We start from the raw sequence: 13,200 nt of genomic DNA on the forward strand, positions 1-13,200 counted from the left end.
CTAAAATAAATATAAATGACATTTATAATGTAATGAAATGGTCATTTTGAAAGGCAAACTCTATGTAGAAAGAAAGGGCTGACAGCAGCAGCTGCAACAGCAGAAACACAGCAGCCGCTGGTGTGAACACCTGATGCATGAATCACGCAGCTGCCACGCGACGCAAAAGCGACGAATCACAGCAGACTGGGCTTTTCAGGAGGGGGGGGCAGGATTTCACACAAAGCGTTTCAGACAGAGGGGGAAAAGGGTGCAGCACAGGCGGTATGAGAAAAATAAAGTGTTTCTTTGAACATTAAAGCATATAAACATGTTCTAGTAGAAACCCAAAATACAAGTATGCACCTGAAAATAAGCCCAATAGGTCCTCTTTAATATCTCTGTTCTAGAGTCAGACAGAGTTGAGAAATACATTTTAAGCCTAGGCTGGATTTTTAAATCAGTCATGGCACCAAATAACGGCAATAGATGTTCATTTAAATTTTGCGGCACATCTAAATGTCTTTGAGTGCATTGTGTCTTTTTTTTTACCTGCGTGTTGAGGTTTAGGGTGACACCATCCAGCATACCCTGAGCATCTGCCAGTGTCAGTGTGACGCTGTCATCGCTGGCCACGCCTCCTGGTGACATCACTAGGCTCTGGGACGCAACAGTATGTGATAGGGTGGTGCTCGGTGGCAGGCTGGAGACTGACAGGTGAGAGATAGAGCACAAGTTAGAGATATAGGAGTTTTTGACACACACATTTCCTCAACATGTTCATGACACCATTTTCGACAACAGCCAGAGCGGTTTCTTTTCGTGACCAATGTAGTAGAATATATACAAACTTTATTTGAATGGGGGCCATTATGTTCTTTGCCATATACAGCTCAAATTGCCAACCTATGCATGAGGGATTCACAGAAAATGATGCAGCATATACAGTAATTCAGAGTTACTGTTATTGAGTTACTGTAATTTTATCACAATAACATCAGCCTCACTGTCTATTGGTCATTTTCCTACAGCTGTATTAGAGCTGTAATAAGTTACTGCTGCTTCACATTAACAGCATTCTCGAAAAACACAGGATGGCTGTTAGTGTGAAGCAGCTGCATTTTTGACAGCTGGTCAGTTTTAAATATTGCAGGGAGTAATGAAATAAGAAGGAGCAATTCAACTTTTCAACCATACATTTTTCTTCCTTGAACAAAAGTGTCTCCATTAAGACCATTATGTGACATTAAAGCTCTCCATTTAAAGCCTTTTACTGATGAAACAAATGAAACCCTTCTCAGAATGAAGGATGGTTTCACTCCGATTCAGATTCATCTTTTGAATAAAATCCTCCGACGCTGCACTGGAATGGTTTCTACGGTTACTGGCCTCAATGTGAGTCGAACTTTGGACCAGTGGTTACGGTACAGTACATGGATTGTTGTTATGACTGTAAAATGTGTACCTGTATTGCACATAGAGGGCATTGAACACATTAAACCTTTGGTCAGGGGGGTGGGGGGAGACAGAATACTGAAACTTAACCAAAGGGAAGCTTTTTGGATCCATCTGGATGCGGTAAAGTATCCTGTCTCAATGAGGATATACTAGACTTCACATGTTTTCTGTAAAAATAGCTTTTAATTTTCTCTGTATAGCCTTCCCAGTTTTTCTCACATCTTATATTAAAATCTACATAAGTGTACCTATCTTCCATGTATGATGTATAAAAAACTTTTTTTCTGTGTGATCTCATCTGATGTTATTTCGTGTTTTCATTATGAATTATGACATGGCTTTTTTAATGATTTAGCCACTATAGTGAAGGCTTTTTATATATTTCCTTCCTTGTTGTTACTTATTCTTATATTTCGGAGTTCCTATATTGCCTTCCTGCACATCCTGTTTTCCAAGAGCACCCGACACATCTTTGATTTACGGTTGAGTATACAGAGCAACCAGTCATCTCTTTTTCCTGTGTACTATTCTTTCCCTGTTAAAGGGTAAATTGGGGTGTGAGTTTTTCCTTATCCGATGAGAGGGTTGTACTGTAAAGGTCAGAGGGTGTCGTATCCTGTACAGATTTAAAGCCCCCTGAGACAAATTTGTAATTTGTGATATTGGGCTATACAAATAAAATCGGCGTGACTGCAACCGGCTGGCTACCAAAGCCCTTTTGGTGCTTTGCTCCCTGACTAAAAATAATAACGACATATTGATTAGTTTTGGTCAGGGAGGAACCTCCATTAGCGGTGAATAACACCAGACGATATTTGATTTTAATAAAAAAAAAAAGCACAGTTTACCAGTCGTGGCGCAGGTTGAACCATATTTACATACAGAGTGACTGGAATGCTTCAGTGTAATCAACAAAAGCAGAGATGCTCTCAGTGTCTCTGTGAAGCGGTGGGAATGTTTTCCACTTGAGTTGAAAGGGGAGGGTAATGAAGAGAGAGATGAGAGACTGGAAATTTGATTAAGCTTCTAGGTGACAAGCAAGCCAGTAAACAGAACAGTCGGGAAGCCATCTCTGACAGAACAAATCATATTTGCTCACTTCACAGCACACAAGCCCTTCACTTTCTTATCACGCCTTGTTCTGCACAATTATTAAGTGACAATAATTCACCTACAGAGTTTTCAAACTCAAATGTTTATCCTCTTGATTGATGCCTGTACAGTATTTGCACTAAAGATGAATTTTATAGCACTAAAATATGACATGCAACACAGATTCCAGGACATGGAGGTCAGGGTGATAACTGATATTCCAAGTGTGTCTGGCTCCATTTTCTCGGTACAAACGACTTTGTATGGGTCGTCCTTTTTTTAGCATTTCCAAAGGTAAAAATACGACGGCAAAATTGTGAATCGATTAAATCGAGTGTTTTGCTGCTATAAAGTAAACTGCAAACGTTTGCACGCCTGAAAAACTAACTTACTACATTACAGTAGTCTTCTAGTGTTTCTTCCAAAGTAAAGAACATATGCTGACTTTTGTGTGGATTTACCCATGTCATTTATTATATATATCATATATGTAGTCAGCACATATATATATATATATATATACACATATATATTTAAGACCCTATTACAAGGTTCTTACAAAAACATTAAATGGTCAGCTGAAGATGCAGATTGTAACCATAAACTGTATATAAAGATGGACGACAAGTCTCCGCTTCCACCCCACTGTACGAAAGTGAAGCCAAAATATCCCGGATACGGGAGCTGCCATCTTGAGATTTTGAGGTCATTTGGAGCCAGAGTCTGCGCAGTAGTGATCGAGTGGTGGAGCCATAGTATCGAGGTCACCCGCCCGAACCAATCGCGGGCCGAGCGCGGCCGCAGCTTGTCAGCAAGAGAGACTCACAGCTGCCAATCATGACGTCCCACCCCCTTTTTTACAGCATCAAAAAACTAATTAGAACCGGCCTATACTGCAGCCAGCCACCAGGGGGCAATAGAGATGTTTTGGCTTCACTTTTGGGGAGCTATCATGTCGTACATCTTTGTATACGGTCTATATTTGTAACTCACAGAGTTAGTGTTAATTAGCTAGCTAGCTAAAACTGATCAAATCTGCTAGAAGCTGTAATTTCAGCCGACAACATCGATAATCGCAAACCAGTTTTTCTTTACTGTTCAAAATATAAATGGGACAAGTTGGGATGAGAACGTGTTGCATGATCTGATACTGGGATGTGTGGACCAGGACAAGCCTTATTCAACCTTGAAAGTCTATCTGGCAGCTATTTCAGCTTCCCACATAAACTTTGATGACACCATAGTGGAGGTGGAGGGGGCACACACCTTAGCATGCCATTTCATGAAAAAGGGCATCGATCGAATGACTGTTTGAGCCTCTCCATCAATGCTTCGGTTTTATCCTGGGATCTATCACTGGCGCTGGAGGCAAGGGCAGCTCCTTTTGAACCATTAAAGGAATTCAAGCTAACATGGTGGCTCCTCTTTCTCTCGTGAACTACAAACACTCATTCACTCGTCGTGTATCCTTTGTATCTGAAGTAGCTACAGATTACTGCTGTTTTGGTGACTCTTCACCCTTGACCTGTCATATCTGATGGACAGAAAAGGTTTTATGTTCAGTCACATTCATAGAGAGAGGGCTCGGTCCTTCCAGTGCCAACGTGATCCATTGTTTGTTGCTCAAACCAGCAAAAGGTGAGACTGGGCCTACGCAGTGTCTCATTCTTTATGTGATGGGAGCAAGTGCGGTGGCTTACAGCACAGGTAGGATTCACAAGGCACTCCCACTTGATGTGCATGTTCATTCCATCAAATTGCTTGGCAATTTTATTCAGTTCAAGTGGGTTATTGTGGTGATGTTTTCGCAACAGCCGGCAGGGGTATCTCCTACTTTGATGCCATGCTATTGACTTAAAGCGGTGTTCCTGATTCAAGTGGTGTTACGAGTGAGTGGAACAGGTCACTAATGATGGCTTGATGCAGGTCAGAGAGGACCTTTTATGTGCATTTATAAAAGTCACAGAGTGAAGTTGTGTGGAACAAAGTCGGCTGAAAGAAAAGAGCTGGTTTCTTTGTAGCCATAGATTTCTGAGAGACCTTTAAAGGCCATTTTGTTTTAAGGAGATACAGTACATTATTTTAAGGGAAGGGAGACCAGCAGTTAAAGAGGAACCTCACCTTAATTAAGAATTCCAATATGTTATTCCCATGGCCTTGGAAAGTTCAATCAGTATTTGTGAACATGAGCTCCTCTCTCTCAAAGCCAGAAACCAGAGAAGTAAGTCTCAAACTTGTGATGTCATAGAGTATAAGGGTATAACAGAATGTTTGTTTTCTTTTTTATACCCAAATGAGCTTTATTCTGCTGTAGTGATGTCAGTTGTGAAACAGAAAATGTTCCCATATACTCAGATCGTTCCCCTGGGTGCTCTTAGTGTCGTCTATACATCTTTCCCTATCCATTGTCTATGGAGCGGCTTCACACTTTATACCTGATGACATCAAAAGTTTGAGTTTTAGCACTCCAGTTTTTGGGTTTGGGAGAGAGTTGTTCATGTTAACTAATGTTTTTTGGACCGTCTTAGACCATAGGAATAACATGTATGAATTTTGAAAATGGTCGTAGTTCCCCTTTAAATTCTAACTTTATTAATATACCCCTTAGGAGTAGCACGATTCTCCAGGTACGAACGGGCACATTTCACTCCCAATTAATTTCAATAAATGAGGGAGTGAGATGTATTTGCTTACTGTCACAAACTGATCCCATCTTGTTCACTTATCAGAGTCTGATCTGATCGAAGACAAGGTGGGATTTACTTCTCCTTGAGGAGGTAGTTATTATATGTATCCTTGTTTGTATGTTAATTCATGGCAAAAGAATACAAGCAGCAGAATAGGAGTTGTAGGAGAAAAGTTATTGGTCCCCACAGACTCAGTTTTCATTGGAAAACCAGGGTTACAAAATAGCCTTTCACCGTCTAACTCAAGGGCACCTCTGCAAATTAAATGAAGTCTGGAAACATTAACAGCTGCTTCAGGGATTGAACATGTTTTAAACATTCTGTTTAACTCTTCAGAGAGAAGATGTCCTTGTAGTCACACGTAGACACAAAACACACATATCTCTACCGGTCCTAACCTGTCAGTCCAGTGTTGTGACCCTGAGGTAGGAGGTGGTCATTGGTGATCGTCAGGGTTGCGCCGGTGGGTTGGCTATTGAGTGGTGATGCCAGCCTGATGCTGCCGTTCATCTCAGCACCATTAGCATGGTGGCTATGCTGGGGGAGCAGATCCTGACCTGCAAAAGTATGGAGAAAAAGTGTTTTTTAGTCCAGAATTCAAGAAATGAGATCACAGTCATTCACATTTCAAGCTCATTTAGGTTTTTCTTATCTAGGGTAGGATAGAATGTAGCATATTTTGGTCCATTTGAGGAAGAAAAACGTTGTTGTTCTGTACATCTTCCAGGGGTGGCAAAATGCACACAAATTTAGGTTAAATGGGAGAAACTGAAAATGACATGGACATTTTTGCTTGCATGTACTGTGATCCATCTTCACTGCCTCTGCTTGAAGAAAAAAAATCAACAATTTGCAGGAAAAACACTGCACTGACTGTCAAGATAGTACTACAGTAATAATCAGAATGCTGAATGAGAGACAGTCCAAGGTGCCCAGAGGAAAAACTTGGACTGCTCCAGTCATGCAGGCAGGGAATGATCTATCTTGACTTAAGGGGGGCTCAGAGAGGCTCTTACCTCTACACTGTGGATACAACGTATATATCTCCAGCTTATATACGACCAGCTGGCTGTGTGTTGGAGATGTGAAATTGGCTTGTGAAGAGGGTGTATCATTCATAACCTCTAACACTGTGGCTTTTAATTTTGATTTGTGAAGCAGCTTCAAAATAAATCTAAGGGCTGTGAGTTATTATTGCGTCTGTGTTTCTTCTCTGCCTGCAGACGTGTTCGCTTGAGTGAGGAAATCAATAAATGTGTTACAGATCCTTGAAGGGATTTTTACTTCATCTGTTGGTTTGTTATTGATAGTCTGTCTGAAAAGACAAGGTTATACAGTATGTAGCTATGTATTTGGATGTTTTTTTTTGTAAAGTGGTCCATACCTGATATGGTGAGGGTGATCTCCTGAGGGTTTCCTGCTGCAGCGTTGGAACCAGAAGCTGACGCGTGGGCCTGAACCTGTGCGAGGGCTTGAGTCAGGCTGGAATTGTTGATGGTTAGCGTGATCTCCTGACCGCTGGCGCCTCCGGTTACCAGCCCAGAGCTGCTTATGACATGGCTTAGGTCCTGAGAACCTGCAGAATCCACAGGAAATCATAGATCAGCTATTCAGCTCATAACACAGTGTCTTGTTGTTTTTCTCTCCGCCGAGGGATGCCACACATACCTGCGGTATCCTGCTCAGAGAGGCTGGCCATTGTGACCTGAGCAGGTGTGATGGTGGAGGGCTGCAGGGCCAGGCTGGTCAGTGGGTGGATGACGACATTGGCGGTAACTGAGGGGTCGGTGGCGGACATGAGCTGGCTGCCAGAGTGGGAGACGAGGCCAGTGTCGACGCTCAGGGGCTGAGAGAGGAGGCCGCCTTGCTGCAAGGTCTGCTGGAGGAGGGCATGGTCGATCTGGAAGAGGAAGCACTACTTCAGATGAAAGACGAAAGGGTGACGTCCAGGAGGAAAATGAGAGTCAGACTTGTAGAAATACATGACCACAACCTACGGCAACGTGTTTTCTTTTGGAAAAAACGTTTCAGGGTCATTGAGGAAAACTCCAACCTTTGATACTTTTACTTTTCAACAACTTAAATCTGTTAAAATACACTTCAAGAATTTAGATGACAATTTGTAATATAATGTTTGGCTTACATACATACTGAACCTACTTAAATGTCCTATATTTTTTGGGAGGCTACTTCTAATCTATTTTAGCATGTAATGTATGAAATGTCTTACATTGAAAAGTAAAGTTTTGACAGAGGATATGAGTAACAACACTATCTGAACAAATTTCAATATTCAAATCATATCAGGTAACCACAAAAAAAGGAATGGATTGGAACCCCAGTTTGCAGATCAGATGCATCAAAAATGTGTTATTACTTTTACAGCTGACTGAAGAAAACTCATCATGGGCTCCCCGTCCAGCAGCCCTGTTCAATCTTGTTCTGGTGCTCTAGTGAGATTGTAGCGTTTCTCCTCCACTAGACTGCTAATTTGGTTTAGTAAATATATGCTCAGTAGACATATTAAGGCCCTGGACCAACCATCATTACAGCGCCACTGTGGCAATGCAGCTGCAGTAAAAAGCAACTCATGAATACTTGTTGAAGTCCTCCTAACCACATCACTGTTGTACTGAATACATTCGCACACAAAAACAGATCAACTTTTATCTCCTAATTTCTAATTAATTAGGCAATGTTGACAGGGTGGTTTTTAATTTTCAGTTGTGTAAATGAAATGTACAAGACCTTGATTAAGAATTACTCTACCTCAAATAAAGCTGATGATACATCAACACATCCCAAAAAACCTTTTGCATAAACTAATCTATTTAAGTAATTAAGGGAAATGGTTTGGACAAAATGATATGCACCCCAGGTATAATTATAAAAATGACTGATTAAATTGTCTTCTGCTCAATTAAACTATGATAATAAAGCCCTGTGATGTTAGTGAGAAATATTGACTTAGAAGGCTTGCAATTAAAAGAGGTTTAGCACTTAATACTAAAGCTAAGAATTATAACCAGATATTTGATTAATCAAAGACCATAGTAACAATAATTTGGCAGGATATATTCACAGCATATTAATGTAATCAAACTTTTCTGACCTATAAACTCCTTCTTCAGAAAAATTGTGCAGGTATAAACCATTTTGTACCATTTTTTACACAGTGCACGTATTTTGGAAATGCTATAAACAAGAAAATGTTTTAAGAAATAAAAAGACAAACACCGTTCACTACTACTTGGGGGACACGGGAGTTGCTGGTCAGTCGCTGCCTCGATCGGTTAGTTTGTTTGTGTTGTTGTGAAACTTTGGTGTTTAAAAGGGTTAGTTTGGATTCATGAAAGTCACACAATAATACAATAACTAACTGATCGATGCAGCGGTAGACTGTCTGACAGCAAAGTAAAGTGGTTAAAATATTAAAAATATAGCATACTAATATAGATTTTTTTTTTTTCTTAGGTGGGCCTTTCTTTTAGGTGGCTAAAATATGTTTTGCTGCCGGCCCCGTCCACAGCAGTACATTGCTTTGCTTCGGTGCGGTAAGTCCTGTCCGCTTCTCCAACCTGGGGCGTGCCGATCGTCATCTACTGTAGGTAATACTGACTATGGATAAGAACCTCTTAACAGCTCTTCAAAAAAAATCTGAACTATCCCTTTAAAAGGGACTGTTTGTAACTTCTTACACTTACACTCTTGTAAATCATTGCGGGTCGGTGTTTCCTATGCGCGCTCGCGTGTGGCTACGCTGTTGCAACACAAACTACACAGAAGCACCAAAACCACAAAGTTATATCTAGTGAAGCCCGTCTTGCAAAACAGTGTAATCTCTCCCTGCTCCAGCCCCCCGACCACAGCCAGAAGACACAGAGGAGACCGTAGCTTTGGTCTCCAGGGCCGGAATCAATACTGCACTCTGTTCCTCTGCCTGCCTGCTTGCCTTCACTCACACGCTCAATCATTCTCGCTCGCTCCACCTTTCACGTGCATGCCGCACACTACACACTAGTGCTGGGCGATATGGTTAAAAATAATATCGCAACATTTTTAGGCTATATTGCGATACGCGATATATATTGCGATATTTTCAAATATCCTCTATGCACTTCATAAATGCTCAATTTAACCCTTTGATGCATACAATCACACCAATATGATGATTCTTGTAGTCACTGCAGCACACTATATGTCTGCATTAAAACATTCTTGTTTATATTCATTAGTGGTTTCTTTTGGAACAGTTTTAATTTCTTGCTCTAGCAGTGGTGGACTGTAGGCTACTCAAGTACTGTACTTAAGTACGGAGAAGGGGACCGCCCCTCACCGCAGAAAACGGACACAAAGGAAATTTGACGGAGGCGGCCGCCTCGTAATTCTCTATGCAGGTAAAACCCTGCACTCACTAACCCAGGAGAGAGGTCTGGATGGAGCCGGAGTCTGTGATGTATGTGTGTGTGAGAGGGAGCCAGAGGAGAGAAGAGGGAGAGAAGGAAATGCCCAAGCAAGTCTCATGCCGGTGGGATGGCTTAAAAACATTACATGACAATTTGTAGACGATGTTTGCGATATAGTCATTTTATATACTGCGCGTGGGACAAGCCGCGATACATCGACTATATTCGATATATCGCCCACCCCTACTACACACTGCAGAAGAGTTACGTTATCGTCTCCGACCAAAACTCCGGTGTCTCCCCTGTTCCTTCTGACCGCGGTCGGGAGGCTGAGGCAGGAAACACAGTATCAGCATCGATTCATGGAGAGACCTTCGTCTGGTCAGCTAACATTACTGCCAAGCAGGTGAAATATAGAGTGATATTGTGGTTTTAGCTGACGTGTGTCGCCTCACTGTGTTGATCAATGGTCGTTCATGTGTATGTAGAGCGAGCACAAGCGCGAGCAACAGGACGCTGACTTTTTTTTACTTAACGGCCACAGGTGTCGCTGTTAACAAGCAATTTCTGATTCTTACAAACAGTCCCTTTAAGGTCAGGGTGAGGACACACATGGATAATAACACGATGTTCAGAAGTCTGTGTGTGTAACCTGTAGTGTGATGTTGTTGATGTTGCTGGTATCGATGCCAGAGATCTGGACGTTGGGGCACACCAGGCTGGCAGGCGTCAACTGCAGGTGGATGCCATCCAGCGTGGTCAGGCCATCTGGGAGAGACACGGTCAGGTCTCCTGCAGCTGCAGCACACACACATAGACATATTTTGATATTCACATTTTGGTATTAATAACTCATTTTGTGCTAAATGGTAGACCTCAATTAACCTTTCAGGCAGCGGAGGGACAGAAAGTACAGTTTTTTCCAGCGTCAACATGTGTGTATATTTTATAAATAACCTACTGTTAAGCTCAACCAGCTGTTATAAGCCAAATTAAAGTTTTATCATCTGACAGTAAAAAAAAGGATGAAATCCTAACTATTGCAGTGAGGTTATGGCAGGTAAAGAAGCATTCGGTTTTATTAACAAAGGGCTATGCCTGAAACAAAAAGGTACCTTTATGGTAGAGGAGGCAGATATATCATTTTACATCTCATGTCAGAGGCCAGATATAAAAGCAATGCCATACAGTCCATTATATCCACTGCTAGCCTTCTGAGCTACAAAAATAAACTGATAGTTTCTGCTGGAGCAACAATATCTCATGAATAAGTACCACCAAAGGATTGAGAGACAACAAAGAAATGTGTTCAGTCGTTTCCCAGATGATGAAAGGATGGAGGTTTTTGGGAGAGGATTGCCTCCAGTGAACTGTGCACTTCTCTCAAAAAATGCAGAAAACAGAGAAAGAGAGTGAGAATGTAAAAAATCCAGAGCGGTGAGGTTGAAGAGAAAAAGCATCGACTGGAAAACTATTTGGCCATAACGGTTATGCCCCAGGGTCTGTGTGGGGAAAGTTATTTCTTGGCTACAAACGGCAGCCAGACTTCAGTAAACATATTTAACTAAAATGAATTGGAGCGATTTGGTGAAAGTATGTGCAAAATGCTGCATTCAGAAATCACAGCTGCTCCGTAACACCCTCATTAAGCATTTACACAGCACCATAAACCCAATCCAATAAACATTTTTCATTAATGTTTGTTTCTTGAGCCCAAACTTGAGGACAAGGAGCCGATCTTATGATAAAACTTCCTTCATGCATGCAACTTTCTCAGTGAATTTTACATAAACTTTCCATTAAAGGGTTAGCAGATTTGTATCCTGTGATTGGGGGGAGGGGGTACACAAAGGTGGCTTGAGGTGATAAAGCACCTTCCTCCTCCCAGCACTGGCCACATCAGGCATTGTGACGTGATTCATCTTGTCCTGAGCAACTGCCAACTGATTACAAACTGACCGATCGACACTAGAAGTGATGAACCCTGCAGCACTTCAGTTACACCCACAAGCATTAATCATCAGCCTGACATTACGGTTAGTAAGTGTCAAATGTCATTAAAATGTGTTGTTGTTGGGTCATCCATAACGCCGCACAGTGACTCTTTGGGATAATACAATTCAGTGCCTCCATTTCACTGTCTTTGGTCATTTCATCCTCTCTAAATTATGCCTGCTGACCATGGTCCGCTATAACTTTGAGTAACTAAAATAAAAGCTCTGTAACAAACACCTGCATCAATCGCAGTAAAATATACCAATGCTCTTATCATCTACCGCTCTGCAAGACTAAATACAAGCTGTTTTTTGTTCTGTGTGACCCATCTATGATCCCTACCTGACATGGAGGCTGGCAGGATGGCCTGTCCCACCAGTCCTGGTTGCAGTAGGCTCTGGTCAAACTGCCCCGTCAGGACTTGGTTGGCTGGGAGGTAAATGTTGGGGTCTGAGTTGGACGTTTGTAGCAGACCCACGGATTGAAGAGCCTCTGAAGCTGCTGTCTGCTGCCCCTGGCCCGGTCCCAGAGCCTGCCCGGTACCTGGATCTTGACCATGACCGCTAGACGAGGCAGACCGCTTGGCTTTGCGGCTGTCGAGGCTCGGCCGGAAGTGGCACTGGATGTGGGTTTTGCGGTGGCCTGAAGTTCTGAAGCGGAGCTCGCAGAAGGGACATTTGAAGGGCTTGGAGCCGGTGTGGAGGCGCATGTGCACCTTTAAGCTGCCCTTTGTAGAAAAGGAGGTGTTGCACATGTGACAGCTGAAGAGTTTCTGACCTGCAAAGATACAGTAAGGAGAATAAATGTGACTTGTGGGTCTATCACAACTCCAGCTTGTTGTCTCTTTGTGGTCAAAGTTTCAGAAGTCCTCTCTGTTCTTTGTCTTTTCTTTGTGTATTATGGATCTGATAAGAAAGCAGTTATGTAATTTTTGTTAATATCAAACAGCTTTGAAATTACAAAGGACAGCCCCAAAGAGTCTGCATCAGGTCAGGAAGCTTTAAGCATTTATTTAACTTCACTTGTTCTCCCTTTAGAGTAGTTATCAAAGTTTCAATACAGTTGGGCTGGAAACTATTACAAAATTCAGTGTCAAAGAAATAGTTCAAGATTAATACCACAGATATGAGAGTGTGGTATCAATCTTCTAACTCTCGGCAAGAAAGCAAATAAAATATTTCCCAAGATGTGAAACCATTCCTTTAAGTAATCTAAGATTCATTCATATTGTCTGATTTCGATCAGATCCTGTATCAAATCTCCTGGCTTGTGTCAAATACACTTCTCCAAATACCATAATGTTCCAGAAAATTCCACAACCAGTAGGAAATCCTGTTAAGAAAGTAAAACAACTTCATCATCAACTTAATAAAGCAGTGAAATCTAGTGATAAAACTCCAACCTGTATGTGTCTTCACGTGGCAATCCAGGGTGGATTTCACAGTAAAACTCTTCCCACATTCATCACACTTGTAAGGTCGTTCTCCTGTATGGATCCGAATGTGCCTAGAGATTGAAGCAGATCGATTCGGGCACATTTGAAAAGAGCAGTGATTTTTTAAGTGGAAAAAAAAGACAGCAAG

At 41.8% G+C, this 13,200-nt stretch overlaps 1 protein-coding gene across 2 annotated transcripts in view; it reads right to left on the reverse strand.

Moving 5' to 3' along the window:
• The window catches only part of LOC119497152 (zinc finger protein 236-like), a 63,450-nt gene that overhangs the window by 13,007 nt on the left and 37,243 nt on the right, over positions 1–13,200 (reverse strand). For both annotated transcript variants that reach the window (XR_005208878.1, XM_037785055.1), the window contains 7 exons: positions 13,020–13,123; positions 11,960–12,394; positions 10,275–10,420; positions 6,885–7,116; positions 6,601–6,792; positions 5,615–5,773; positions 532–689 (listed from right to left, as the gene is read on the reverse strand). Coding sequence is in view for 1 of the 2 variants with exons in the window: in XM_037785055.1 (XP_037640983.1) it covers positions 532–689; positions 5,615–5,773; positions 6,601–6,792; positions 6,885–7,116; positions 10,275–10,420; positions 11,960–12,394; positions 13,020–13,123 (1,426 nt within the window). In the remaining variant the exon portion in view is untranslated. The remainder of the gene's footprint in view (positions 1–531; positions 690–5,614; positions 5,774–6,600; positions 6,793–6,884; positions 7,117–10,274; positions 10,421–11,959; positions 12,395–13,019; positions 13,124–13,200) is intronic.

The sequence above is a fragment of the Sebastes umbrosus genome, chromosome 11 (assembly GCF_015220745.1).
Source record: "Sebastes umbrosus isolate fSebUmb1 chromosome 11, fSebUmb1.pri, whole genome shotgun sequence".
Lineage (NCBI taxonomy): Eukaryota > Metazoa > Chordata > Actinopteri > Perciformes > Sebastidae > Sebastes > Sebastes umbrosus.